Here is a 26,217-nt window from a genome sequence, read left to right as displayed (position 1 = left end):
CCTCTACAATCCTTCCACCAACATAACATATAGCAACTCCACTAGTTCACCTTCTAAATAATTGTATAAACTAAAATTAACTAGTTACAATGATACCCGTAAATAAATTTACAGATACAATGCTAAAACCAAAAGAGAATGGATAACCATTGTTTTTGGTGATAGGTATACAACTCAAAGAGGATCCTAGTTTGGTTACAAGAATAACTATCTGATGTATGGATACTCTCTAGAGCGAGGTGTGCATACAACAGATAGTTACTCAAGTAAGACAATAACATCAACACTATAAAATAAAGATAAATAGAAAACAAACAAATAAGTCAAACAATAATCAATTCTCTTTTATTCTTTCAAATAAAAAAATATTGAAAATTGTTTGACAAACTTGTTAGTATTCTATCTATCTTTATCTGTTGATGTTATTGCTATCCTGAGTTTAAACGAATGATTGAATTTTTTTGTTTTCCAAAAATCGAAACAACCAAAGGAAAGAGGTCTCAATCAACAAAAAAAAAAAAAAAATAGAAAAAAAATAAAATTTTTTTGTGACTCACCAGTTTTTTTTTTTTTGATCATGATTGTTCTTCTTTTAGATAGATGATCACTTGTTCAAATTTGGAATGATTTGCAGTACTTATCTAAGAATAAAATCTACTTTTTAAACTACAACAACAACAAACGACTGTAAGTTTAGTTGTCAGAGGTCAGATTCCAAGCTTGTGTTTTTTCAAATAAGACAAATAGTTTAATTATTCAATTTGATCAATTTGGGATGTTGGTGGTGTCATTCTGCAGAAGATTTAGCAAACTATTCATTTCCCCAAAATAAAATTTATATTCATAAAAGTAGGTATTACAATCAATATACACCTATCTCTCACACAACAACCCTTGTTATTTATCTTTGCAATCGAAACAACATTTCAAGAAATGACTTTTTGTTTTACAGCTTGCTTTTATTAAAATTTTAAACGATGGTTATGGAAATGAGAATGCTGCAAACAAAAAGAAAAGATACTAATAAGCAAAAAACATAAATTATTAATATTGATAATGATCTAGAGAGATGTAATCAAAATAGAAAGCAACAAATCGTGTTGGCACAGATCAGTTTTATTGGGGGAGTTAAAGTTAAATTGGCACCCATTTATTAGTTCATGAAAATAACCCCAATTTTCAAAGTTTGTGAAACCAGTCAGTCTGAACATTAATAGTAGTGGCTAGAACAAAGCAAATTTGTGGAGATTGCTTCAACTTTCCTTTGGTCTAATCCTAATGTTTGTGTGTGTTGTGAAATTCCAATTCAAATTTGATAAACATCATTCTTTCTCTATTTACAAAATCAGTAAAAAAATAATACTGGTAAAAGTCAACCGAGTGGAAGATATTATCTTATTGCCAGTGGCTATAAAAGGATGGAGTAAGTTCAAACAATTTCAATTCATTTTCGAAACTCTACTTATTTGTTTTTCAAAAACTTATATATATATAAAAACTATAGAATAAAAGATGGTTGTTGCTGCTAATCTTGGTTACCCACGTATGGGAGAACATCGTGAATTGAAAAAGTTAGTAGAGTCCTACTGGGAAGGTAAACTCCAAGACACTGAATTGGTAAAGGAAGCTGCTCAGCTTCGTGTACACCACTGGAAGGTCCAGGCAGATAGCGGTATCCAATCGATTCCATCGAACGACTTTTCTTTCTACGACCAAATCCTCGACCACATCTTGTTGTTCGGTGTCATCCCCCCACGTTACCAAGAGGTCGTTGTCTCTGAGAAAGAATATGCCACTCAAGTCCAAGGATTGCGTACCTATTTCGCCATGGGTCGTGGTTTCCAAACATCGACCGCTGCCACTGCCGCCTCAGAGTCCACCACAGACACTGCCTTTGGATCTGCACAAGCCATCACACAAAAGATCGACGTCAGCTCGCTCGAGATGAAGAAATGGTTCGATACCAACTACCATTACATGGTGCCAGAGTTTGCCGACAGCCAAACATTCCAGTTGTCCGCCAATCCAAAGCCAGTCGTCGAGTATCTTGAAGCCAAAGCTGCCGGATTCGAAACCAGACCAGTCTTGGTTGGTCCATTGACATTCTTGTTGCTCGGAAAGTCAGGTAACCAAGCCAAGCCATATACCAACCGTGTCGATTCATTGGTTCACCTCGAAGGATTGCTCCCACACTACATTGAGTTGGTCAACCAATTGGGAAAGGCCGGTGTCACTTCAATCCAATTCGATGAGCCAATCCTATGTTACGATCTCATCAAGGAGAATGAAGAGATCAGAGTACGTCTCCAAGAGGCATTAAAGAAGATCTACGAATCCATCCACACTGCCCAGCCATCCATTGCCATTCATATCACCACCTACTTTGGTGAAATCCGTGAGAACTTCCAACTCTTAAAATCACTACCAATCAACTCACTTCACATTGACTGTGTACGTTGTTCAGAACAAGAAATCAATACAATTGTAAACGAATTACCATCCAATTGGTCATTATCATTAGGTAAGTTAAAATTATTAATAATTTTAGAAATTCCAAAGAAATATTTTATTAATTCAATTTTTAATTAAATAGGTTTAATTGATGGTAGAAATATTTGGAAATCAGATTATAAAAAGAAATTACAAATTATTTCGTCGGTTCTCGCAAAGATTGCTAAGGATAGATTGATTATTGCTCCATCTTGTTCACTTCTCCATTCACCAAGTTCCTTGAGATCCGAGCAAGGTTTCGTTAAGCCAGAGGTTCTCGATTGGTTGGCATTCGCTGCTGAGAAACTCCACGAAATTAAATTCTTGGCCAATGCTACCGTTGCCGGTTTCGACTTGAGCTTGCCAGCTCACAAGGTGTTCGCCGACGAGAAATTACAGGCTGCCTACACTGCCAATCAAACATCGATCGAAGCCCGTTCCGTTTCCAAGTTGATTCACAACGACGCCGTCAAGACCAGAATTGCCGCTATCACTCCAGAGATGTTCCACCGTACCTCGCCATATCCAAAGCGTGCCGCTGCCCAACGTGCCAAGTTGGCCATCCCAGAGTTGTTCCCAACTACCACCATCGGTTCGTTCCCACAAACTCGTGAAGTTCGTTCCGCTCGTCTCCAAATGAAATCCGGAAAGATCACTGCCGAGCAATACGACCAGTTCATCAAGAAGGAAATCCAAGAGTGGATCACCTTCCAAGAGGAGTGCGACCTCGATATTTTGGTACACGGTGAATTCGAGAGAACCGACATGGTAGAGTATTTCGGTGAGTTGCTCGAAGGTTTCATTTTCACAAAGAACGGTTGGGTTCAATCGTATGGTTCACGTTGTGTCAAGCCACCCGTTATTTTCGGTGATGTCTCACGTGCCAATCCAATGACCACCTACTGGTCCAAGTATGCACAATCATTGACAAAGAAGCCAATGAAGGGTATGTTGACTGGTCCAGTCACTATTTTGCAATGGTCGTTCGTACGTGATGACCAACCACGTTCCGACACCTGCTATCAAATCGCCTTGGCAATTCGTGATGAAGTTTTGGATTTGGAGAGAGAAGGTATCTCTGTTATCCAAGTCGATGAAGCTGCCATCAGAGAAGGTTTGCCACTCCGTATCTCCGATTGGGATCAATATTTGAAGTGGGCAATCGATTCTTTCTTGTTGGCAAGCACAGGTGTACGTGACGAAACCCAAATTCACTCGCATATGTGTTACAGTGATTTCAACGATATTTTCACGTCGATCCAAAGAATGGATACCGATGTACTCACCATTGAAAACAGTAAATCCGATTTGAAGTTGTTGCGTGCCTTTGAGAAGTATGGATACCAAAGCGAGATTGGTCCAGGTCTCTATGATATTCACTCACCACGTATCCCAACCGTCCAGGAAATGGTTGACCGTCTCGAACAGATTGTCAAATACCTCAACATCAACCAAGTATGGGGAAATCCAGATTGTGGTTGCAAGACCAGACACGCCAAAGAAACAAAGGCTGCATTGATCAACGTTGTTAAAGCTGCCAAACTATGTAGAGAGAAATATTCCAAAAAACAATAAATTATAATTTTAAATTAATAACTATTTTTATTTTTAGATGATTTGATAAATTTATCAAATTTTTTTTTTGGAGGTTGTCAATATCTTTTTTAAAGTGAAACAGTGAGTATTCCATCTGGTTCCAATTCGACTTCACAATATGGTGGGAACTTTTCCAAAAAAACAATATATTTTAGTTAAAAATGATTCAATTTTCTTTCACATAAATTAGTTTACTTACATCGAGAACAGAATAATGGATACAGAGATGAGAGTTAATCGTTGGACAATATCCGAAATGGGTGGTGTTGTAGGTACCAGTATTAAATTGGAGAACAAGACTTTCTGATTTGATTTGACCTAAACAATAACAATCTTCACAATCAAATATACAATGATAAAAAATTAATAACGTAAGTATATTTTTTTGAAAAATAAATCTTTTAAAATCTATTAAATTAGAATTCTTACAATCATCAAATATAGGGATATTAAAAATACCTTCTTGATAGGGTTGGATAGTGTATATTGGTGAAATTGGGTAGTGATTATCAAATGTTGAAATTCTTATCTTAGTTGGTGAATCGATATGCTTAGTAAATATAACAATTTCACTTCCAAAGAAAGATTGGAATTCGGTTTTACTATTGGGATTTTCAACAATAACCCATGATTCACCGGTGTACAAAGTTTCATTAGAATCGAAAACATTATTTGAGTTTGAATCAACAAAGAATCTTAATGAAACATTTTGAAAAACCAAAGAGCTTTCAGGTTCTTCAAAATAAGTAAAAACTTCTCAAGTAAGATTGAAGTATGCAACAAATAAATCTTCATTTTGAAAGTAAACTAATTGAAAACTTTCAAAATACTGTGTAAGATTAATAGTATAGTTACTCTGGGACATTTCATAGGAAATGACATTTGATACATTACTGGTTTTTCTGATTTCAGGTTGATAATAAAAGGTTGCCATTGTGTTTATACTAAGGGAAATCTTAGCATAAACATCTGGCATTCCAATAACCATAATAGATACCTGAATACTAGGATTGAAAAGAGTCATATTGAATTCATTCATACTTTTGTGGAAAGTGTCAAGGATTACCCAAGTGGATACGGGGGAGATAATAATTTCAACTTGATGATCTGGAATTTTACTAAAGTATGGGATAATTTCTAGTAAATCCGGATCTGAAGTTGTTAAATTGATGGTTGCAAATGAATCTAAAAAAAGAAAAGTTAGAAATAATCTATTTTCAATATCCATATATTTTTACCTTTTAGAATAATGTATGGAGAAATATATTCATAATAAATTGAATTTACAAAAGAACCATGAGTGAAAATTGCTACTCCATCTGAATATTGATATACATTTTCATTTAATACCTGAGGAGAATACAAAGTAGGAATATTTTCTCTCTCCTCAATGTAGAAAGTACCATTTAACCCAATTGTGTAATATAATCTTGTATCTATTATTCCTGAAAATAAATAACCTCTTGAATTTAATTTAATTGAAAGATCATCAATTAAAGAAAAAGTTTTTCTTGAAAGAATAGAGAGTAAAACTATTAATTTTATTAGTAAAACAAAAATATATTTAAAATTATTTAAGTACTTACTTGGAACAACTTCTTGATTCAAATTTTTCTATAATAAACAATAAGTAATATGTTTTCAAATGAATATATTTTTAAAATTTTTTGGAACATACTTTAATTTCATTATTAATTTCATTATTGACTTCTAATAGCCCAATTTCCAAGACTTATTTTACAAATGGACAAGTTCCATAAGTATGTCCTGATCCGATTACATCAATAGTTACATGTCTGGTTATAAATCGAACTGATGAATTCAATTGATGGTGTTTCACTTGAGAAATCCATATTAAAATTGGTGACAAAGTTTGGACCTTCTACAAAGAATCTCTATAATTTCCATCTATTTCAATTTTTTCTACTTTTGAAATAGTACCTGGAATAACCTATCATAATATTAAAAAAGATGTTTTTAAAAAAATATTATTTTTTGAAATATATTACTCTTGAATTAACAATATTTAATATGAAATCTGAAGTTAAAGAAACAAAAAGACCAGATTCTACATTCTTTGCTTTGGAGAAAATAATATAAGTAAAAAGTAATAATAAAAATAAAATTATCTTCATTTTTTTTGTTTTTTATAATTAAACAAATTGTTTAATAGAGGTGGATATGAAGTAAAAAAAGACTTTGACTACGTCCACAATCACAAAATGAAAAAAAAATAAAAATCTAATTTAAAATAAATCAATCAAAATGAAAAATCCACATATGTTATGATTTTTCTCTCTTTCACCCTCATCCAATGATCTCCGTTAAAGATATCAAAAACTAGTAGTCGGATGTTGTTTTATGTTCAACATTTTTAAAATAAATTTTCTTTTTGTTTTTAATTCTGACTACTTTATTTTTTAAAATTCAATCAAATACCAAAATTTTTTTATTTCAAAGACTCTAAATTGGTGATTTTTATTTTGGAGAGAATTATCCAAAACTAAAATATTAATTTCTTAAATTTTATTAATTTCTTTTTTTTTTTAATGTGAAACAGTGAGTATTCCATCTGGGTTCAATTCGACATCACAATATGGTGGGAACTTTTCGAAAAACAAAAAAATATAAATTAGTTAAAAATGATTCATATTTCAAATAAATTAGTTTACTTACATCGAGAACAGAATAATGGATACAGAGATGAGAGTTAATCGTTGGACAATATCCAAAATGAGAGGTGTTGTAGGTACCAGTATTAAATTGGAGAACAAGACTTTCTGATTTGATTTGACCAAAACAAAAACAATCTTCACAATCAACTAGTTTAAATTAAAAATAAATTAATATTTTGTTTTTGTTTCTTTCTAAAAAATAATTAATATACTTACAATCATCAAATATTGGGATATAGATGACACCTGTTTGTAATGGTTCGATTGTGAAAATAGGTGAAATTGGGTAGTGATTATCAAATGTTGAAATCATCACTTTGCGAGACCATGGATAATCATCATTATTTCTAATAACAATTTCACTTCCAAAATAAGATTTGAAATCTGTTATATTATTAGAATAAGAATCTTGAACTGAAACCCATGAGTGACCGGTGTACAATTTTTCATTGGAATCGAAAACATTATTAGCATTTGAATCAACAAAGAATCGAATTGTTAGGTTTTTTGTGATTTCATGATATTGATTTCTAATACGAAGAGCATCTGGATATAGTTGGAAGTTGGCTATAACGATTTCTTCAGAGGGATCGTACCATACCATAATATTTTTTAAGATATCAGGAAGATCTTCAATAATATATTTATTCGACAAACCAAAAGAGAGGATATTAGTGACATCGGTCCAATTCTCTAAACTAAATCCTTGAGGAGCTTCCTGTAACAAAGAATTAGTATTGAATTGTATTTTTAATATAAATTTTACTTACTATGATAGTGGTATCAAAATTGGTGTTATCAAAGTTGACCTTAACTTTATTATCTTCAATATCAATGTTAATGATAGCCATGGTATCGATACTTAATGAAATATTGGCATAAACTTGTGGCATATCATATACCATAAAAGACACAAGAATAATTGGATTTGAAATATACATTACGAATTCGTTGCCAGAAGATGAAACTCTATTGATATCCCAATTTGAAAAAGGAGTAATGACTACATCAACTTGGTGATCAGGAATATGAACGAAGAATGGGATGATTGCTTGTAAATCTGGATCTGAAGTACTTAAATTTATTGAAGCAAAATGATCTAGATATTTAAAAATTAGTAAATTAAAAAAATATTTCAATTGGATATAAGTTTACCTTGAATGATATACTCTGGAGAAAGAAATTCAAAATAGATAGCATTTAAAAAAGAATTAACTGCACCTTGAGTGAAAATGGCTACACCATCAGTAGGAATAAATGACATTGAGCTGAAAACCTGTGGAGTATATAAAGCTGGAATATTTTCTCTCTCTTTTGTGAAAAATGTACCATTCATTCCAATTGTGTAATACAATAAATTATCCACTAGGCCTGAAAATAAATAACCTCTGTTATCTATTTGAATAGAAAACTTTTTGGTAAGATGAACTGTATTGGTAGACAATAAGCTTAGTATCCCTATTAATGTATGATTAGTATTAATGTTAATAAAGGTATTGAAAGTACTTACTTGGAGCTATCTCTTTATTCAATTCATTCTAAAATAAAGAATTAGTAAATGTTTTTGAATAAATTTTAATTAAATTAGTTTTTGGGACTTACATTAATGTCATCATTAATTTTTTTAAGGTTTTTATGTAGTCCAATTTCGATAACTTTTTTTACACCTGCACAAGTTCCACAAGTATGTCCTGATCCAATGATATCAATAGTTGCACATGTCAGGTTACACATTGAACTGGTGAATTCAATTGATGGTGTTTCACTTGAGAAATCCATATTAAAATTAGTGACAAAGTTTGGACCTTCTACAATAGTAACTATAGGTACATTAGAAGTGACGCAAGAGTAACTGTTATAAAGACGAAATCCATATGTCATCGTGGTTCCTGCTTTATCCCAAGTATCCAATTGAGAAAGTACTTCAAGTCCAGTAAAACTATTTACAATTTTAATATTCAATCTTTAAAAATTAAAATAAAATAAAATTACTTACAATCCAAGAGTAAATTGAGGTGAATTAGTCTGTAAGACTGGATTTGAAAATGGAGTATCCTTATTGAGAGACAATTTGATATCATAGAATTTATATGTCATTCCCAAATCACTAAATTCCTGATCAGGAATCTTCATGTTATCGACTACATAAGCAATACCTGGAATAAGCTATAATCAACATTAAAATAGTAAATAATTTAAGTTTTTAAAAATTTTGAAAGAATATTCTTACATTCGTTGTTATTTGATCCACAATAAATTCATGATTCAAAGAAAGAAATATTCCTTCTTCAAGACTTTGACTATTGGAGAAAAAGGAAAATGTTGACAATAATAATAAAATAGTAACAAATAATTTCATTTTTTAATAGTTACAATTAGCAAGTTTTTTAAAATAAAAATCAAATTTTATTTCTATTTATACTTTTTATTTCAACAAACCATTTCTCCCTCTATTCTTATTTATCTTTGTACTTGATTTCACCGAATGTCTACGTAGACACTCTAGAAAAAAAGAAGATATTATTTTTACTAAGTTTTTTAAAATTTTATTGGTGTAATTTCATTTTATCCCTCCAAAAAAAATGAATAAATTTTGCAGCTTTTGTGTGGAATTTGCGATAATAATGATTTCCAAAAAAAAAAACCTAATCTTTAAAATCAAATTTCTAGAAAAATACCTTAGTTGATAGGTAGAGATCTAATTGTTTCAAAAGAGATTCCATCAACCTATCAAAATCAAAAAAAAATAGAATATCGGCTGAACCAAAGTCGATGATCAAAATCAGAATGCAACGTTGGTATACAATTTTTTTTTGCCCAATAACAAGCCTCAAAATTTCTTTAAAATGAGTATTTTGACCAAAATTATCCTCATGATGTTAATGAAACGCCTTCATACTAGGGTCCAAAAAAAATATCATCTAAATGAATTCGGATTTAAAATACATCAAAAAAATCTATTTTATGAATTCAATGCCACAATTTAGAGTTGGGTTGAAGGAACTTTCCGAAAATAGTAAAAACATAGGTAACTTGCTTTTCAAGATATTTTGTATTTTTGCCAAAAAAAAAAAAAGTCAAATAATGCAACGTGGTATTTGAATAAATATCACTCATTTATATCTAACAAAAAGTACAATCAAATAACATAATCAAATACTTAAAGATATGAATTTTTATCACATATCAGAAATCTTTTCGTTTTTTGTGTTTGCACAAATAGTTTTGTTCGATCTATTCATGTTATCACATTATTGTTAACTTCACAAGAGTCAATAGAAAAAATGGTAATATTAATATATACTATAATGACATAAGGCATTGTTCAATTTATACTAATTCAATAAAATGAAATAAAAACAATAAAGGTCAATACCAAAACTTAATTCATATAGACGGAATGAGTATGTTATAACTTGAATAGTGAAATTATTGTCAGTGCAACACACATAGCGAATGACAAACATGAAGATATCACTATAATTGAGATTGATTACAATAGCAAAAAGAATGTACTAAATTGCTTGTTTCTAAATTCACTTACAAACTACACAATTGTTGGACATCTTAGTTTGAATGCTAAAAAGACTATCTATTCTGTAAGTAAACAACCATAATCAATAGATATCATTATAATCTGTTTTTAAAATTAACTTTTTTTTTTAATATATACTAGACTCTCCCTCCGTACAACAAAAACAAATTGATTCCGGTAGGTGCCGGAAAATCATCTATTTGCATGTCATCTACACTGGACAGTCAAAATTATTTCTTTAATATAGATCTTACCCAGTCCCCTGCTAAAGTTACAGTTATCAACAATCAAAACACACCCTATTATGTGAATCTTGTGGTAGAGTAACTCTATCACTTGTAAAATATTGTTTTCGGGTTCTGGTAGATAAAAAAAAACTAACAGTAGTTCTTTACAATTCGAAACTAGATATTGATTATAACCCAAAATTAATAAAATAAAACAACTTATTATATAAATTAACCATTATTTTAAAATTATAATTGAACAACGTTTGATTATTTCATTGATGAAAGATTGTAATGATGAACTTGATAACATATGAAAAAAGAGGTAAGAGATGCATTCCTACTATAATAGAATAACCTGTATGCACGCGTTGAATGTCATCCAATCTCCATCTCTGCTCGTACTTGTAATCGGATGTTTGACCAGAGACATTGTTGGCCTCATTTTATAAGAATCTAAAATGAACAAATCAAAAAAAAATTAATTTGGTCAATTAAATTTTTAAGTTTCCGGAAACGTAAATAGACTTAAAAAAGGTTAGCTATTGTCAACACCTAACATTACTATTGCAATACGCCAGAGTTGATCAAAAGGAAGTGGTATAGCGAACCGTCATTTTGTTTGATTAAATGCGCAATTTTTAAGATTATTTGATACAATTGATTATTTATTTATTTAATTATTATTTTAAATAAGTAGATTTAGATTACAGAAACAAACAATATGATTTAAATTTTAGTGAAAATAAAAGAGAAGAACGATTAATTTAATTCTTAAAACAAAGCGAACCATAATGGAATTCAGAGTAATGAGAAAGTAGTAATACTTTGGTGTTTTCAATCTTGGTTGGAATGATTTCAATAAAGAAGTGGCTGGTGCTCTCCACCGATGAGATGATACTGATTTTTGCTTTGTAGATTTCGGCAGCTGCCAAAAGAGTGAGATGGTCACCCCATATACCGCTCTTGGCCATCTCATTGCAGTAGTCATCCCAACTGCCGTTGACAAACTGACAGAGAGTGGCACCGTTCGGGAAGAGGAAATCTTTGTTCTTTCTCAGCCAATCGACTATCGTTTTTCTAATCTCTTGGCTGTGAGTCAAGTCACCGTGCAACTGGTCGGACAACGCATGCATCTGACAGTTACCGTCACCCGGAATCTCCTTGCTGTTCTTGAGCATGTAGAGATCGAGACGGTCGTTCAAACGCTTCTTGGCAGCCTCTGCCTCTTTTGCCTCTTTCGGTTGAGTCATACTGAGCAAGATCACCGAGGAAATCAAGAGTGCGTCGTTATTCATATTCTTTGGTGAGTAACCGTCACAGATAAGACTTTGTTTGATCTCTTGATACTGATCGGCAGCACTCGGTATAATTTCAAACTGATCGGCAATCGCCAGGTTTTGCAACTGCTTCATTGCTTCCTCCTGTTGCTGAATCAACAACATCTGTTGTTCTCTCTCAACGCGTTGTTGTTCCATCTTTGCCTGTTCTTCCTTGACTCTTCTGACCTCTTCCAACTCGACCGACTGCATAATCTCCTTGTACCATGACTTTGTATGATAAGGCTCCACGTCTTGATCGGAAGCAACAATCTTTGCCAACTTTATTCTATCGAATGCATTATTAATATATAATTGTATCCAACTTTGTGCTTTCTCCTCTATATCCAATAAACAACATGTCTTTGCATATATAAACCAATAATCTATAGATGAATTAATAATAAAGTTAGTTAGTTACTATTGTTTAATGAATGACACATCATCTGATTGTCATTAATATTTACCTGTTGTTTGACTTGGTTGTTTCTCCATTTCAATCAAGAAAGATTTGTTTGATTCTTTGAGAAGAGAATGCATTTTGGAGTAGACGTGTAAATCGATGGTTCTATCTCTTGGTTGGTTAAAGAAACGAATTGCACTGATTTGGTGTGCATTCTGGTGAAGTTTGAAGTAGGAGTAGCAGAATGTGCCGAGTGAGTAGACGTACTCAGAGTGCTCCGGGTAGAGTTGACAGATGTGACGAAGGAATGAATAGATGATTCCGGTGTTATTGAGTTTTTCGATGGCGTTCAGTGAGACGCTCCAATAGCTGCTGTGAAGTAATGCAAAGAGATACGATGCATAGATGTACTTGAGACGCTGGTCGTTCTCCTGGCCGTCGTAGCTGTAGGCATAGAGTAACTTGAGATTCTCGAGAACCTGCTTGAAGTAGCTGATGAGCGGGTTGCCCGATGCCGACGTGGTTGGCGACGACGATGTAGGCAGTGTCGGGTTGGCCAAGCACAGCTGTGAGACGATGCTGATCATCAGCGAACACTTGGAGAGATACATCTTTATCGATTTGTCGAAACGGTCGTGTTTCGTATCGAGTGTCTTGGCGACGATCAGCGACGCCACACCATCCATGTAGTATTGCAACGCATCGAATATCGAGAGATCCGGTGAGATCTGATTGAGAATCTGTCCATTGCGTGGCAGTGCAAAAGGAATGAGACCAGTGGTGATATGCTCACCATAGTGTATATTAACAGTGGCGTTGGAATACGATTTCTTTGTTATGGGAAGACGTCTAAACACTGAAATCTCATCGCCAATATATCTTTGTTGAAATTCCAAGAATCTAAAATGAAGTTGTTCTAAAATCAAATCCATTCTATGGAATTGTTGTTGTGGTGGTGGTTGTTGTTGTTGCTGTGGTTGTGTTATCGATGCCATTCTAATAATAACAAACAACTATGTATATCTATTTTTTCTTTTTTTCTTTTTTTTTACTGTTTTTGACTAAAAATTTGCACCCTAATCTAAATCTAATGATACAACTTCTTCGTAATATTATTGTGTTGTTGTTTGTTGTAGTGTTTGTCGTTTCGTTGCCAATAACTAAATCTATCTGCAATCTAATTAAAAATAGTAAACTAATATTAATGATACTACTAAAATTAATATAATATTGATAAATAAAATAAAATAAAATAATAAGTTCAATCTCTAGGTGTTTGTTGACACAAAACAAATATTTTTTTTTGTGAAATAAATTAAAAATTTAATTAATTATGATTAAAAAAAAAATATGAGAGATTGTGTGTTGGTAGTTTGTTTTTTTTTTTTTTTTAATAATCTATTTTTTGTTTATTTTTATTTTTATTTTATTTTATTTTATTTTATTTATTTTTCTAAATCAATCACATAGATATAATACAAATGAATAAAAAATAAAACAAACCTTTAATTAACCATACCTATAAAAATAAATAAAAGATAAACGAAAACTAAAAAACAAAAAAAAAAAAAACAAAACTAACGATTTTTGAATATATTTGCTGTTTTCTTCTTTTCTTCTATTTATATTTTTAATTAATTTTTAGAAAATTCGTGAATATTTAATTGAAAATCAAAGTTTAACTTTTTTAATATTGTCTTTGTTAATTAATAAAGTACTCAGACTTTTGAGTCACTCTCTCAATAATATTTTATCTTTTTGATTTATGATATTGAATCACTATGAATCAGTTGCTATGATAATCTAAAAAAAAAAAATATTTTTTTTGAATATTCAAAATATAACACCAGTTATTGATATAGTCATAGTAATACTATTTGTTTAGTATATAGTTATCCCTTTGTTTGACACCCAAGTTTTAAAGACATTTTTTTCAAACACCTTGAGTTTCCAAGATTACTTTTATTATAAAATCTTATGCAGTCAACGGTTGCAACCTCAAGTTTATAGTTAATTTAATTTAATTTTTTGCAATTTTAATATTAAATGAATTTATAATTGTGATTAAACTAAAGTTACATTTATTTATCAGATTATTAGATTAGTTTTTTTAATATTAATAAATAATCATTTTTGTACATATTTTAATCATAAATAAATAATAAATAATATTGTAAAATCAAAAAAAAAAAAGAATAAGAAATACACATTAAATAGATTTATACAAGTTACTATAAAGAATGACAAAGTTCACTGCTGCTAATATGTATGTGTTGAATGATATGATTGAATGTTTTGTTAATTAAAATCTGTTTTAATATACTAATATTGGATTGTTTGTATATGATGATTGATGTTGTTTTAATATTTTCTTTAGGAGCATGCTCATAAAGTTGGCAAATTCAAGATTGTTGTTACACAAAAATAAGAATTTAGAACAGAGCAATGTACATAAACGTGAGATTGCAGAGCTGCTTTCTCTGGGCAAAGAGGAACAAGCTCGTGTCAAGACAGTCTCTGTCATCAATGAAGACTATCAAACAGAGGTACTTGGTATTCTCTTGATCTACTGTGAAACCTTGGGAAATAGAATTAGAGCATTAGAAGGTATAAAGTATGTATCACCAACAATATATAGTATAACAATAACAAATTTCAAATCTAATACATGATCATTCTATAGAGTATGTCCACAAGATCTAAAGGAAGCTGTTTGTAGTATCATTTTTGCATCTCCATATCTAGAGAAACAAGTTGAACTCTACAAGATAAGAAAGAGATTGATTGAAAAGTTTGGTAAGAAATTCCCAGAGGAATGTATTGATTGTTGTTGTATAAATCCAAAGGTAAATCATAGAACTCTTATTACATACAAATAGCTATAAGCAATAAGAATATTAACAAATTACTAATTGTTTTTATAATTATTATAGATTCTTCATAGATTATCAAATAAACCACCTGAAGATTCACTTATCAACTATTATCTTAGTAATATTGCCAAGAAACATAATATTGCATGGGAAACACCTGTATGTTCATTCTGCAAAAATATTATTATGTATAGATATAGATATTGATATTAACCAATTATTGGTATTGTTTAGACATTACCACCATTAGTAGATTTACAACAGAGTATACCAGATTTTACAATGAATGCATTGGCTGAACAATTACCTTCACCACCAACAGCAACAACAGCAGTTGTAAGTCAGGAGGCTATTCTTGATTTCCCTTCGGTTCCTGCTACAGAAGCGAAGCTGGAGTTTCCATCGGTTCCACAATTTCCATCGGTTCCAACTGTTGTCGTTGAGGAGAAGAAGATTTGTGATGCCAAGATGGTACAGTGTTTTGGTCCAGGTTTGACAAGTGGAACGGTTGGACAAGATTCGCTGTTCACTATTCAGTCGTATGACGCCAAGGGTCAGAAGATAACGGTTGGCGGTGACAAGTTCAATGTGTTGATTCAAGGTGAACACGGTGATCAGATCTATGGAAAAGTACAAGATCTTGGCACCGGTGCATACAGTGCAAGTTTCGTACCACAGAAAGTCGGTGGTTACGCTATTGCTGTGTATCTTGGAAATCAGCCAGTTGCCAAGTCACCGTTCATTGCCAGCGTTACCGCCGCGGCATCAGTAACAGACGCGTCCAAGGTAACTTGTATTGGCGACGGTCTGACTAAAGGTGTGCCAAAGAAGACATCGACATTCACCATTCAGGCACGTGATGCCAGCGGTGCTCTCATGACAAAGGGTGGCGATACTTTCTATGTATTCGTACAGGGTCCCCCAGGAATACAGATCTACGGTACCGTCAAGGATAATAACAATGGAACTTACACAGCTACCTATGTTCCACCTATTGCCGGTGGCTATGCAGTGGCCGTCTATCTCGATCGTGAGCAATGTTCAAACAGCCCTTGGCAATTGTTTATCTTGGAGGAGTCGGCAGGCGAAGTGGAGAAATCCGAGGAGGATGAACTCGAGAAACTCTGGAAGGAAACAAGTAAGCTTACTTTTGATAAAACACCTTCCACCGCCGTTATTGAAAGTTCCGTTGGAAGTATGGGCTCAGACATTCCTGCGCCACCATCGTATGCCGAATTCCAAAAGGCATCGAAAGTCAGATTGTCAAACGTTGAAATACTGCAATCGATCACTGAAAAGACATTGGTCATTGACAATGGAAGTGGTGTTGTTAAAGCTGGTTTCGCAGGTGAGGAACAACCACGTTGTGTATTCCCATCGATCATCGGTTATCCATTGTTCAACAATGTCATGCGTGGAATGGGTAAAGACAAATATGTAGGTGACGAAGCACAAGCGAAGCGTGGTGTGCTCTCGATAAAGTATCCAATTGAACATGGTATTGTTACCAACTGGACCGACATGGAAACACTCTGGGAATACACATTCATGAATGAGCTGCGAGTGGATCCAAGTAAGCATCCTGTATTGCTTACTGAAGCACCACTCAATCCCAAAGGAAATCGTGAGAAGATGTTGGAGATCATGTTTGAGAGTTTCCAAGTGCCAGCACTCTATATTGCTATTCAGGCGGTGCTCTCACTCTATGCCAGTGGCAGAACCACTGGAACCGTATTGGATTGTGGTGATGGTGTATGTCATACCGTTCCCATCTACGAAGGTTTCTGTATTTCACACAATGTAAAGCGTCTTGACATTGGTGGTCGTGACATCACCGAGTATTTGACACGTCTCTTGACCGAGCGTGGCTATGCATTCACCACCACAGCCGAGCGTGAAATCGTTCGTGACATCAAGGAAAAGACATCGTTTGTATCGTTAGATCCAAGCGAGAGTGGAAAGAACGAGAGCGGTCTGCTCATGGACTACACGATGCCCGACAAACAGGTGCTACAAATTGGAAATGAGCGATATCGATGCTACGAAGCATTGTTTGAGCCAAGCTTGCTTGGAACCGATGTCGGTGGTATCCAACACCTGCTCAACGATACTATCATGGGATGCGATATCGACATCCGTAAAGACCTGTACAGTAACATTGTGTTGTCCGGTGGAACCACCAATTCACCGGGTTTCGAAAAGCGTTTGGAGAAGGAGTTGCAACACCTCTCACCGATGCCCGTCAAGATAACTGCACCTGCAAAACGTGAGTACAGTGTGTGGTGTGGAGGATCGGTACTCGGTGACCTCAAGAGTTTCGCAGATCAATGGATCACTCAACAAGAATACGCAGAATACGGAAAAGGAATTGTACACAGAAAATGTTTTTAAAAATAATAGTAATAATAATATAAATAAATTAATTAAATTTTATTAACAATTAAACATTCCAAAGATGATTAGATAGCAATATCTTTGTTTAATGTAATTGTTTAAACAAAAGGGTGAAGAGGAGGGAATTGTTTTTGAAGTTATAAATCTATAATAATTTAGGTAAAGTAGGTTTTGTTGTTGTTGGAAATTCTATTGATATTTTTATAATTATATATATAAAGAAATATCAATAGATAATAATAATATTAATTAGTTGATGATGTTGTTTGATATAATTATTGTTTGTTTTGTTGTTTGTTGTCATTGTCAATATTATTTAAATTATATAATCTTGTTTGCTATGGTCATTCTCTAAAATTGGTAAAGTTTCTGGATTTGCAAATTTCTCTCTTAATAGACGCAGTGAAGATCGTTGACACATGATCAACAATAAGAATGACATTGGTAGAATCTCCAAGAATGTATAATATAGGATATCTTTGTACCATGAAGCAATCGATACGAATGTTGTCACTGCCGTCAGCACTGCTCTCGCCATAAAGCTGAGGAACGAGAATGGAAATATAATAGCAAACATCTTTCTAACAGTTGCATATTCACTTGATTTATTTGCTGCTATAATTTCTCTATAGTTCTTAATATAATGATTATATCTAAAAGGTAAATGTTAAAATTAGTTTTATACCGAAATTAATTGAATTAATATGACATGAACTTACAAAATAAATACAAATAAAAGTGAACCCCAGAAATACATAAATGCAGCAAACAATTGAATGATGATACCGGTGATGGTTGTTGGTAAATTTACAGAGTAATTCGATGGAGGATCTATAGTGAAGTCAAAAATATATAGAATGATGACAACACCATACATTGCCAGGTTTCCATAAAATATAAGAGAAACCATTTTTTTAATATCGGTTTGAGCTGTTTTTGGTAAATGTTCTTCTTGAATAATAGTTCTATAGAATATAATTTATAAATGTTAACATCTATTTTGATCTAATTAAATATAATAGTTGTTAAGCATCTTACCCTAAAATCAATGCAACAGAATAAACTGTAAAGAAGAAAAATGTTGGTAGTGTGTTGAATACATCGATCATTTTTTCATTGACAGTTATGATGTCCTCTACCGCCAGCGGAAATATAATGAATAAGGTCGCTCTAAATATTGCACCAAGTATTAATAATACATGGAATGATATACTATATAAATTTGCTAATTGGATATTAATTAATATGCTAAAGTATCGTCTCGATTAATGATGATGGGTTGTTTGATCTTACAATAACCTTTGGTTCCAGCAAATGAAATGATAGCACATAAAATTAAAACTATATAGAATGATGACAGAACTATATGAGAGACATCAAAGTTCCAATAATGAAATGTTTGATCATTCATTTGTAAGAGAATGCCTTTCTGCAAAAAAGGTCATATGAGCGATGATTATTGTGTGCTTTTCTAACTGGATCTATCTAACTAACTAATTGAACAATAGAGATCTTTCTTTTGAATCTAAAATACTCTTACACTTCACTTGAGATCTAAATTAATTTAAATTCTAATTCTATTTGAATGTTCCGAATCGTATCTATCCAATCAATAACAACTCTTGTATTTTCTGTAATATTTAAATTTCTAAATAATAAAAAAAAGAAAAGTAAGTATAATAAGTACTACGAACTATAAATTTGGTAAATAAATAGTAAACAAAATTGAAGGTGATGTATTGTTCAATCAGCTTTGGAATTGGTGTGTTGTGTGTGGAGAGGGTGTCACCAATACTTTTATTAATAAAATTTGTTGGTTATTTTTATTAGATGTTTTTAAAAATGATGTAGAAATATGATGGGTGAGTGAGTTTTGTTGAGCGAACTTGGGGTGAGGGGTATGAGGGAGAAGAGAAGCACAAATTTAGTAACAAAAGATAAATAAAAAAAAACAGCTAGTTTAACATAGGTATAACTACATATTCTTATATCTTAAATCTTTTTTTTATTTATTTAAATTATAATTCTTATGATATTTTTGTATCATTTGAAATACTATTTTAGTAATAAATAAAAACTGATTGATAGTTCCAGTTACTTTTCAATTTTTTGATTAACTAACTAACTAAATATATCGACTATAATGTAACCTTCATTGTAACAAACATTTAAAAATGACACTATATATTAATTAATTTTACCTTTATATATAAAAATAGTGTAGTGAACTGAACTGATTGATTGTTTTTTTTTGATTTGGGGTTATTTATATTTCTCGAGTAACTAAATGAAAATAACTAACTGATTAATCTTTTGTTTATAGGAATCAATTATATTAAATGAAGCTGCAAGTAATTACTCCGACAAATATATAAATAAATAGTTATAATGTTGTTAAAAAAAATGGTGGCTAGATTTTTTTGCAAAAAAACAAAACAGAATTTTCGCTGCTTAAATCAAAAAAAACAATTCAACTTTTTATTTATTTTTTTTCCAAAGAAAAACTTTTTTTTTAGATTTGATTAATTTTGGGAAATGATATGTTTGATTTGTTCAATTCTTTTCTTTTTTTTTTTAAAACAAATAATATAATTTTAAAGATAAATGAAGAAAATACATATTTTTTTAATTTTTTGAATGTAAATAATATTTAATAAAATAAAAACAAATCTTTTTTTTTTTTTTTTTTTTTTTTTTTTGATTTTTTTTTTTTTTTAGTAATGCTGAAGATTTTTATTTTCATTTTTTTGATGGTATCGGAGTTATGTGCATGATCAAAAAAAAACATTCAGATTAAATTAAAACATTGTTTTTTTTTTTTTTAAAAAATACAAAAGATAGTTATTGATATAGATATAGATAAATATTATATTTATTAAAGAGGGAAAGAGAGAGTAGAAAAATGAGATTAGTAATTCAAGAGACATCTGAAAAAGTTGGTGAGTTCATCGCAAACTACATTCGAGAAAAGATTGTCAATTTCAAACCAACCGAAGAGAAGAAACACTATGTTTTGGGATTACCAACTGGTTCGTCACCACTTCCAATCTATAAGAGATTGGTTGCCATGCACAAAGAAGGTAAACTCTCGTTCAAAAATGTGATTACCTTCAATATGGATGAGTACGTAGGATTGTCTCCAGAGCATCCATTCAGCTACCATTACTTTATGCACGAGAATCTCTTCAAGTACATCGATATCGAGCGTCAGAACATCCATATTCTCAGCGGTGTCGCTGCCGATGCCGAAGCAGAGTGCGAAGCATACGAAGCGGCTATCAAGCGTGCTGGTGGTATCGATTTGTTCCTCGGAGGAATTGGTGTAGATGGACACATCGCTTTCAACGAGCCGGGTTCATCGTTGGCCAGTCGCACACGTCTCAAGACACTGACTCGCGACACCATCATCGTAAACTCACGTTTCTTTGAGAGTGTCTCACAGGTGCCAACCAAGGCATTGACCGTCGGTGTCGGAACGATTATGGATGCCAAAGAAGTAGTTCTCATTGTCACTGGACACAACAAGGCAATGGCACTCTACAAGACCGTAGAAGAAGGTATCAGTCATATGTGGACTGCCTCTGCACTCCAAATGCACAGACATTCAATGATCGTATGCGATGAAGATGCAACCGATGAACTCAAAGTTAAAACTGTTAAATATTTCAAAGATGTAGAAAGTTCAAATAGATTATAAATAAATAAAAATATAAATATTCTTGATGCTTTTTCAATGTATTAGGAGCTTGGTTGGATTGCAAGTAGTCTTGTCGATAATAGAAATTTGACGGTCTTTGATTTTGATAAATGTTATATATCATTCCTAAATTTAGTTCATTCATCACTGAAGCAGATTTTTTTAGAGTTTAGAAAGAAATAAAATATAATAAACCAGATCTAAAGATACACCAATCTCTAAGAAAAATATAATGTATAGAAGTTTATATTAGATTAATTTCACTTTCCAAAACAAAATTACTTTTCTACACTCATCTTAGATATGCATAAAAGTAACTTTTATAAAGTAGAGAATTAATTTTTTATTTTATTTTATTTATTTTCAAAAAAATGTATCTGTTAATTTTTCTTTTCTAAAACTTCAGATGCAATATCTCCAGAGAACAGAGTAACATTGAGTCTAGGAGATCAGTTACAATCCCATCTAATATTTCTTTACTCTCTTCCACCATATTTGATAATACCTTGATAAAGTATATATCTAAGATATCTTCATCTCTAGAATATTAATGAAATCTATAAAATTCATTAGTTTAATACATATTGGGATTATATATAATTATTTTTTATTCTTCTTCACATCACAAAAAAAACCTCCACTTCTATGAGGGCCAGCGTTGAGTTTGGTTGTTTTTGGTTTCAACATTGTATTTAATGAATCGTTTGTTAATTCTGAATAAGATTCAGAAATCTCCATTGTTATCATGACATGATGAGAATGTTTTAATATCAATTTGATGATTTGTTATCGTTCTATTTTTCCAATGGAATTGTAATATTAAATTTTGATTGAGTGGTACTGAATATAACGAGTAGATCATTGATGATGATTGCAGACCATATCCTTCAGGTAATCCATGACAAGAATGAAATTTCATTGTATTGATGTTGAATCGATCAATTCTATTATATTTCTCTATTTATCATCAAAGTCTGTCCATCACCAAGTATGCCCATCTCCTATGGTGGTATGTGTTGTCCAGTCTGTACGTTGAGTTACCTACCGATATTGATACAGTTGTCATAGAAAGGATGATCAAAAGGTTGTTTCCATTGTTCCTACCTCTTTTTCCAAAGTCACATTGGTTCAGGTTTTACATAAAACTTACAATCTTAAAAGACAAGAACTAATGTTTCCTAATGATTTGGTGTATATACTTAACGATATTTATTTATAAGAGATAATAATGATTTTATTATATAATAACGATTGATATTTCTATTTACTTATTCTATTGGTTCTATTTGTATACTCTTAATATTTTTTCGTTAGACTGATTTGAAAATTGATTTTGAATCGCCTTAAACTATTGATGTTTTGGAGCGAGAAGCTTGACTATGGTTGATCGCAATCCATTTCCTGATTTGGATTCGGAAGGTTGGTTGAATATTGTTGAGGATGTTTTGTAGATATTATATTTAGAGGTAAAAGAATCCAAGTGTTCTCTTCCTCTCTGGAATCACACAATCTTGAGTAACAACATTGGAGTAAACTTCTCTAAACTTGGTGGCTAAATCTTTCTTAAAAGACCTTAAAAACCCTTCCTTAATGTTGAATGCTCTTACTATCATTCGATCTATCAGTGTTTCAAAACTTAAGCTTAACCCACTCCAAATTAAAATATGATTTTATTTAAACATCACACTTTACACTTTAAGAGCTAAAGAAAAAATTATTTCTATTGAACCGATTCCAATATTTATAAATAATACTTTTATATTAGTATTTTCAATCATCATTTAAAATAGAGAAAAAAGATAAATTTTTATGTTTTCTTTCAAATAAAAATATTAAATGAATAAATTTCAATTTATTTTTTCTGAATTGTCTATTTTGATTTGGATGGTCATTTCTACCAAAAAGATAAAAAGTGGTTAAAAATATTATTTCATTTTAATACTATTTATTTTTAAGCTTTATTAAATTATTTCATTTTAATATTAAATTACTAAAGAAAATTGCTTTTAAAAATGTCTTCAAAATTAATTTTATTTTATTTATTTTTATTAATAGTTATTATTTTTGGTAAATATTAATTAATTATCAAACAACATTTAAAGTTCGCAAACCATTTTTATTAAAAATCAATAAAAATTTAGCAAATGATATGTGTGATACTCGTTGTGATTGTGATGAAGTAGAGAGAAATTGTCCCGCACCTCTAAGTTGTAGGAAAGCAAATCCAAACAATTGTTCAACTTATTGGCAATGTGATGCTAGTGGAAAACTCTTTGAAAAGTCATGTCCTAACAGTTTATATTGGAATGACAATTTACTTACTTGTGAAAAGCTTGATGACAGTACATGTCCTTTTAAACTTGTAGGTTTAGAAGTAAGGGAAGATATTGGCATATGATTTAACATATTCTTAATAAAGTAACGTTACAATTAACATTTAAATAAAATTTTTTAATGCTCTATTCTTTACCTTTCTTTTTTCAGAATATTTTGTATTTTTAATCGGTGGATTTTAAGCAAAACGAAACTGGGCAGAGTTTTTTTATTTATTTAATTTAGGGATACAGGCAAGAGATAGTTTTGTTTTAGAACTTCTAGTTCCAATAATAAAAATTCTTTATTGTCAATTGTATTAAGAATCAATCAAGGTTATGTTTTTTGAAATTGAAAGAAAAATACTCTACAGAAACAGGCTAAATATTCATTTTAAATATATTTAAAAAAAATTCAAATTGTTACTATCATCCCAACAATACACAATTTTTTATTCAATATCATATTAATAAGAAAGAGTTTAAAATACAACACTATATTTTTATACAATGATTATAAAAGAGCTAAAAACCTTGAAATAAACTTATTTTAATCATAGTTAAAATATTGTTAATTCCAAAAACCAATAAAAATAGACTTTTCAATTTAACTATTTTATACTTTCATGGCATCTATTATTTTATTTTTATTTATTCTTTTAGAAAATAACAATTGTTTAGGAATAACATATTTATTAAAATTTAATTGATGTAGATGCACACCAATGTCTATCGTGATCAATAATATCTCTAAAGAATGGCTCACATTGATTGGATTCAATTGAGTATTTGAAATTACATTCTTTAGTTCGACCAAATGAATAGATATAACTTGATGTTGGTGATTCTCGATGATACACCACACATAGGTTATTCTCATAAGGAATAGCATTGAGATTGGTTGTTTGTTTGGTTTCAACATTGTATTTGATGAATCGTTTGTTGAATTAAATATGAAGAAATTTCCATTGTTATCATGACATCCTGATGTTGATATAATGTCAATTTGATGATCTGTTATCGTTCTATTTGTTAAATCGAATTGAAATATCTTATTTTGACTCCATGGTATTGAATATAATGAACCTTTGAAGATCATTGAAGATATTTGATACATATATCCATCAGGTAATTGGTGATATGATTCAAATTTCATTGTCTTGATGTTGAATCGATCAATTCTATTCGTTTGATGACCATTCACTAAATAGATATGATCTTGACCATCATAACAAACTGATATACAATTATCACCATTGATTCCTTCGATATCACCAATATGTTCAATTGATTTCGATTTCATTGATATTTTAATCCATTTGTTTGGATTATGATATCCACCGAATATATAGATATATTCACCAATTGAAACAATCGAGGAGTATGTATTTATAAATTGATAATCAAACTTTAGCTCTTCAATCGGATAGTTGTTTGATGTGTTGATCCTTTTAATTGGTGTGTTATGAAAATATAAGATTGTTTATTATCATTGTTGTTTGTTGTTGTATTAATTGATTCAGTTGATTCAATGTTATCAAGTTTGATTGATTGTTCAATGATTGAATTCAATTGATTGAAATCAGGTTGTTTGATTGATAATTTATATGATGATAATGTTAAGTTATTATTGTCTGTGATTGTTGTTGATTTATTGAATTGATTGTTGTATTTATGAATGATATCTAATAATAATGATGTCGAATCATTGGAGTGTTGTTTGAGAAGTTCTTCGATATTGAATAAATCAAGATATTCATTGAATAATGTTTGATTATTATGATTGATGAATGATTGTAATGATGAATTTGATCGAATTGATTCCATTATTGTTGTTGTTGAATATAATGATGCTTTATCTGATATTATCGACTGATCATCACAAATATTATCAGTATTATTACTATTTATCATTGATTTATTGTCAGTGTTAACTTTATTATTATTATTATCATTATCATTAATATTTAATTTGTTGAATATCATTATAATATTAACAATATATTTCAAATTCAATATATTATTATCGATTTGATTTGTGATTGTATGTTTATCATTGATAATATCTCTTTGTAGTTTATGTTCTTCTCTGATTAGATATTGATGTAATTGTTCAAAGTGTTGTTTGATTTCATTCTCTGTTGTTGATAATCTTTGATATCTGGATGCCGATGATCTTAATGATTCCCATAGAGATTTAAGTTTATTATTGATTTGTGAAATACTATTATTATTACTATTAGTACTGTCATTACTAATATCATTGTTAGTTGTTGTATTGGTGGTATCAATAATATCATCTAATTTCAATGTACTCAATGAATCTTTGATGTCATCGATATGTTCCCATTTATCTGAATGATCAGGATGTTCTTTGTTGTGAATGCTAATACATCTTGAACACATCAAACTATTGCATTGATAACAAATAAATTTAGATGTTTTTTTATGATTTAAACATGTAATTGTCATTATTAACTTTTACTATTTTGAATAATAAATTAAATATAAAGTAAAGTAATGAATTTTACTGATTATCAAAGTTCAAAAAAAAAAAAGCCAAAATCAAATTAAATTTTTAAGTTCAACAGAATTTTACACAAACTTCTTTTTATTGCAGCGATTCTCATGGGCGATATGAACAGCTTTTTCATAAATTCTATTTTTAAAAGTAAACATTTAAGTTTGTTGTGGAT

At 30.9% G+C, this 26,217-nt stretch overlaps 11 protein-coding genes across 11 annotated transcripts; 5 read left to right on the top strand and 6 right to left on the bottom strand.

The window, feature by feature from the left end:
• Positions 1-1,512: 1,512 nt before the first annotated feature.
• Positions 1,513-4,065, top strand: PPL_04884 (5-methyltetrahydropteroyltriglutamate--homocysteine S-methyltransferase; the record flags this gene model as incomplete). The annotated part of the gene is made up of 2 exons (XM_020575781.1): positions 1,513-2,521; positions 2,594-4,065. 2 exons carry the CDS (start codon positions 1,513-1,515, stop codon positions 4,063-4,065), a joined length of 2,481 nt encoding a protein of 826 aa, XP_020434576.1.
• An 89-nt stretch (positions 4,066-4,154) lies between these two features.
• Positions 4,155-5,939, bottom strand: PPL_04883 (uncharacterized protein; the record flags this gene model as incomplete). Its single annotated transcript, XM_020575780.1, has 8 exons — positions 4,155-4,214; positions 4,286-4,404; positions 4,546-4,821; positions 4,942-5,271; positions 5,325-5,618; positions 5,673-5,700; positions 5,765-5,817; positions 5,879-5,939. 8 exons carry the CDS (start codon positions 5,937-5,939, stop codon positions 4,155-4,157), a joined length of 1,221 nt encoding a protein of 406 aa, XP_020434575.1.
• A 693-nt stretch (positions 5,940-6,632) lies between these two features.
• PPL_04882 (uncharacterized protein) lies at positions 6,633-9,120 on the bottom strand (the record flags this gene model as incomplete). Its single annotated transcript, XM_020575779.1, has 10 exons — positions 6,633-6,692; positions 6,763-6,908; positions 6,978-7,391; positions 7,419-7,479; positions 7,532-7,860; positions 7,917-8,156; positions 8,272-8,299; positions 8,364-8,724; positions 8,758-8,927; positions 8,992-9,120. 10 exons carry the CDS (start codon positions 9,118-9,120, stop codon positions 6,633-6,635), a joined length of 1,938 nt encoding a protein of 645 aa, XP_020434574.1.
• Positions 9,121-9,607: 487 nt separating this feature from the next.
• On the top strand, positions 9,608-11,294 carry PPL_04881 (uncharacterized protein; the record flags this gene model as incomplete). Its single annotated transcript, XM_020575778.1, has 5 exons — positions 9,608-9,639; positions 10,186-10,364; positions 10,544-10,602; positions 10,876-10,930; positions 11,221-11,294. 5 exons carry the CDS (start codon positions 9,608-9,610, stop codon positions 11,292-11,294), a joined length of 399 nt encoding a protein of 132 aa, XP_020434573.1.
• Positions 11,295-11,360: 66 nt separating this feature from the next.
• Positions 11,361-13,240, bottom strand: PPL_04880 (OTU domain containing protein; the record flags this gene model as incomplete). The annotated part of the gene is made up of 4 exons (XM_020575777.1): positions 11,361-11,365; positions 11,671-12,228; positions 12,310-12,614; positions 12,855-13,240. The coding sequence occupies 4 exons, from the start codon at positions 13,238-13,240 to the stop codon at positions 11,361-11,363; spliced, it is 1,254 nt and encodes a 417-aa protein (XP_020434572.1).
• A 1,245-nt stretch (positions 13,241-14,485) lies between these two features.
• Positions 14,486-17,509, top strand: act22 (actin; the record flags this gene model as incomplete). Its single annotated transcript, XM_020575776.1, has 5 exons — positions 14,486-14,511; positions 14,623-14,859; positions 14,929-15,091; positions 15,179-15,277; positions 15,353-17,509. 5 exons carry the CDS (start codon positions 14,486-14,488, stop codon positions 17,507-17,509), a joined length of 2,682 nt encoding a protein of 893 aa, XP_020434571.1.
• Positions 17,510-17,828: 319 nt separating this feature from the next.
• PPL_04878 (uncharacterized protein) lies at positions 17,829-18,923 on the bottom strand (the record flags this gene model as incomplete). Its single annotated transcript, XM_020575775.1, has 4 exons — positions 17,829-18,138; positions 18,232-18,477; positions 18,551-18,575; positions 18,806-18,923. The coding sequence occupies 4 exons, from the start codon at positions 18,921-18,923 to the stop codon at positions 17,829-17,831; spliced, it is 699 nt and encodes a 232-aa protein (XP_020434570.1).
• Positions 18,924-20,414: 1,491 nt separating this feature from the next.
• Positions 20,415-21,209, top strand: gnpda1 (glucosamine-6-phosphate isomerase; the record flags this gene model as incomplete). Its single annotated transcript, XM_020575774.1, has 1 exon — positions 20,415-21,209. The coding sequence occupies one exon, from the start codon at positions 20,415-20,417 to the stop codon at positions 21,207-21,209; it is 795 nt and encodes a 264-aa protein (XP_020434569.1).
• A 2,149-nt stretch (positions 21,210-23,358) lies between these two features.
• On the top strand, positions 23,359-24,085 carry PPL_04876 (carbohydrate-binding module family 14 protein; the record flags this gene model as incomplete). Its single annotated transcript, XM_020575773.1, has 3 exons — positions 23,359-23,599; positions 23,769-23,838; positions 24,082-24,085. The coding sequence occupies 3 exons, from the start codon at positions 23,359-23,361 to the stop codon at positions 24,083-24,085; spliced, it is 315 nt and encodes a 104-aa protein (XP_020434568.1).
• A 60-nt stretch (positions 24,086-24,145) lies between these two features.
• On the bottom strand, positions 24,146-24,824 carry PPL_04875 (uncharacterized protein; the record flags this gene model as incomplete). The annotated part of the gene is made up of 2 exons (XM_020575772.1): positions 24,146-24,154; positions 24,321-24,824. 2 exons carry the CDS (start codon positions 24,822-24,824, stop codon positions 24,146-24,148), a joined length of 513 nt encoding a protein of 170 aa, XP_020434567.1.
• Positions 24,825-24,931: 107 nt separating this feature from the next.
• PPL_04874 (uncharacterized protein) lies at positions 24,932-25,993 on the bottom strand (the record flags this gene model as incomplete). Its single annotated transcript, XM_020575771.1, has 1 exon — positions 24,932-25,993. The coding sequence occupies one exon, from the start codon at positions 25,991-25,993 to the stop codon at positions 24,932-24,934; it is 1,062 nt and encodes a 353-aa protein (XP_020434566.1).
• Between the last annotated feature and the right edge of the window lie 224 nt (positions 25,994-26,217).

Source organism: Heterostelium album (assembly GCF_000004825.1).
Source record: "Heterostelium album PN500 unplaced genomic scaffold PPL_scaffold4, whole genome shotgun sequence".
In the NCBI taxonomy this organism is placed as follows: Eukaryota; Evosea; class Eumycetozoa; order Acytosteliales; family Acytosteliaceae; genus Heterostelium; species Heterostelium album.
Note: the sequence above shows the minus strand (reverse complement) of the source record. Positions and strands in the feature narration are given on the sequence as shown.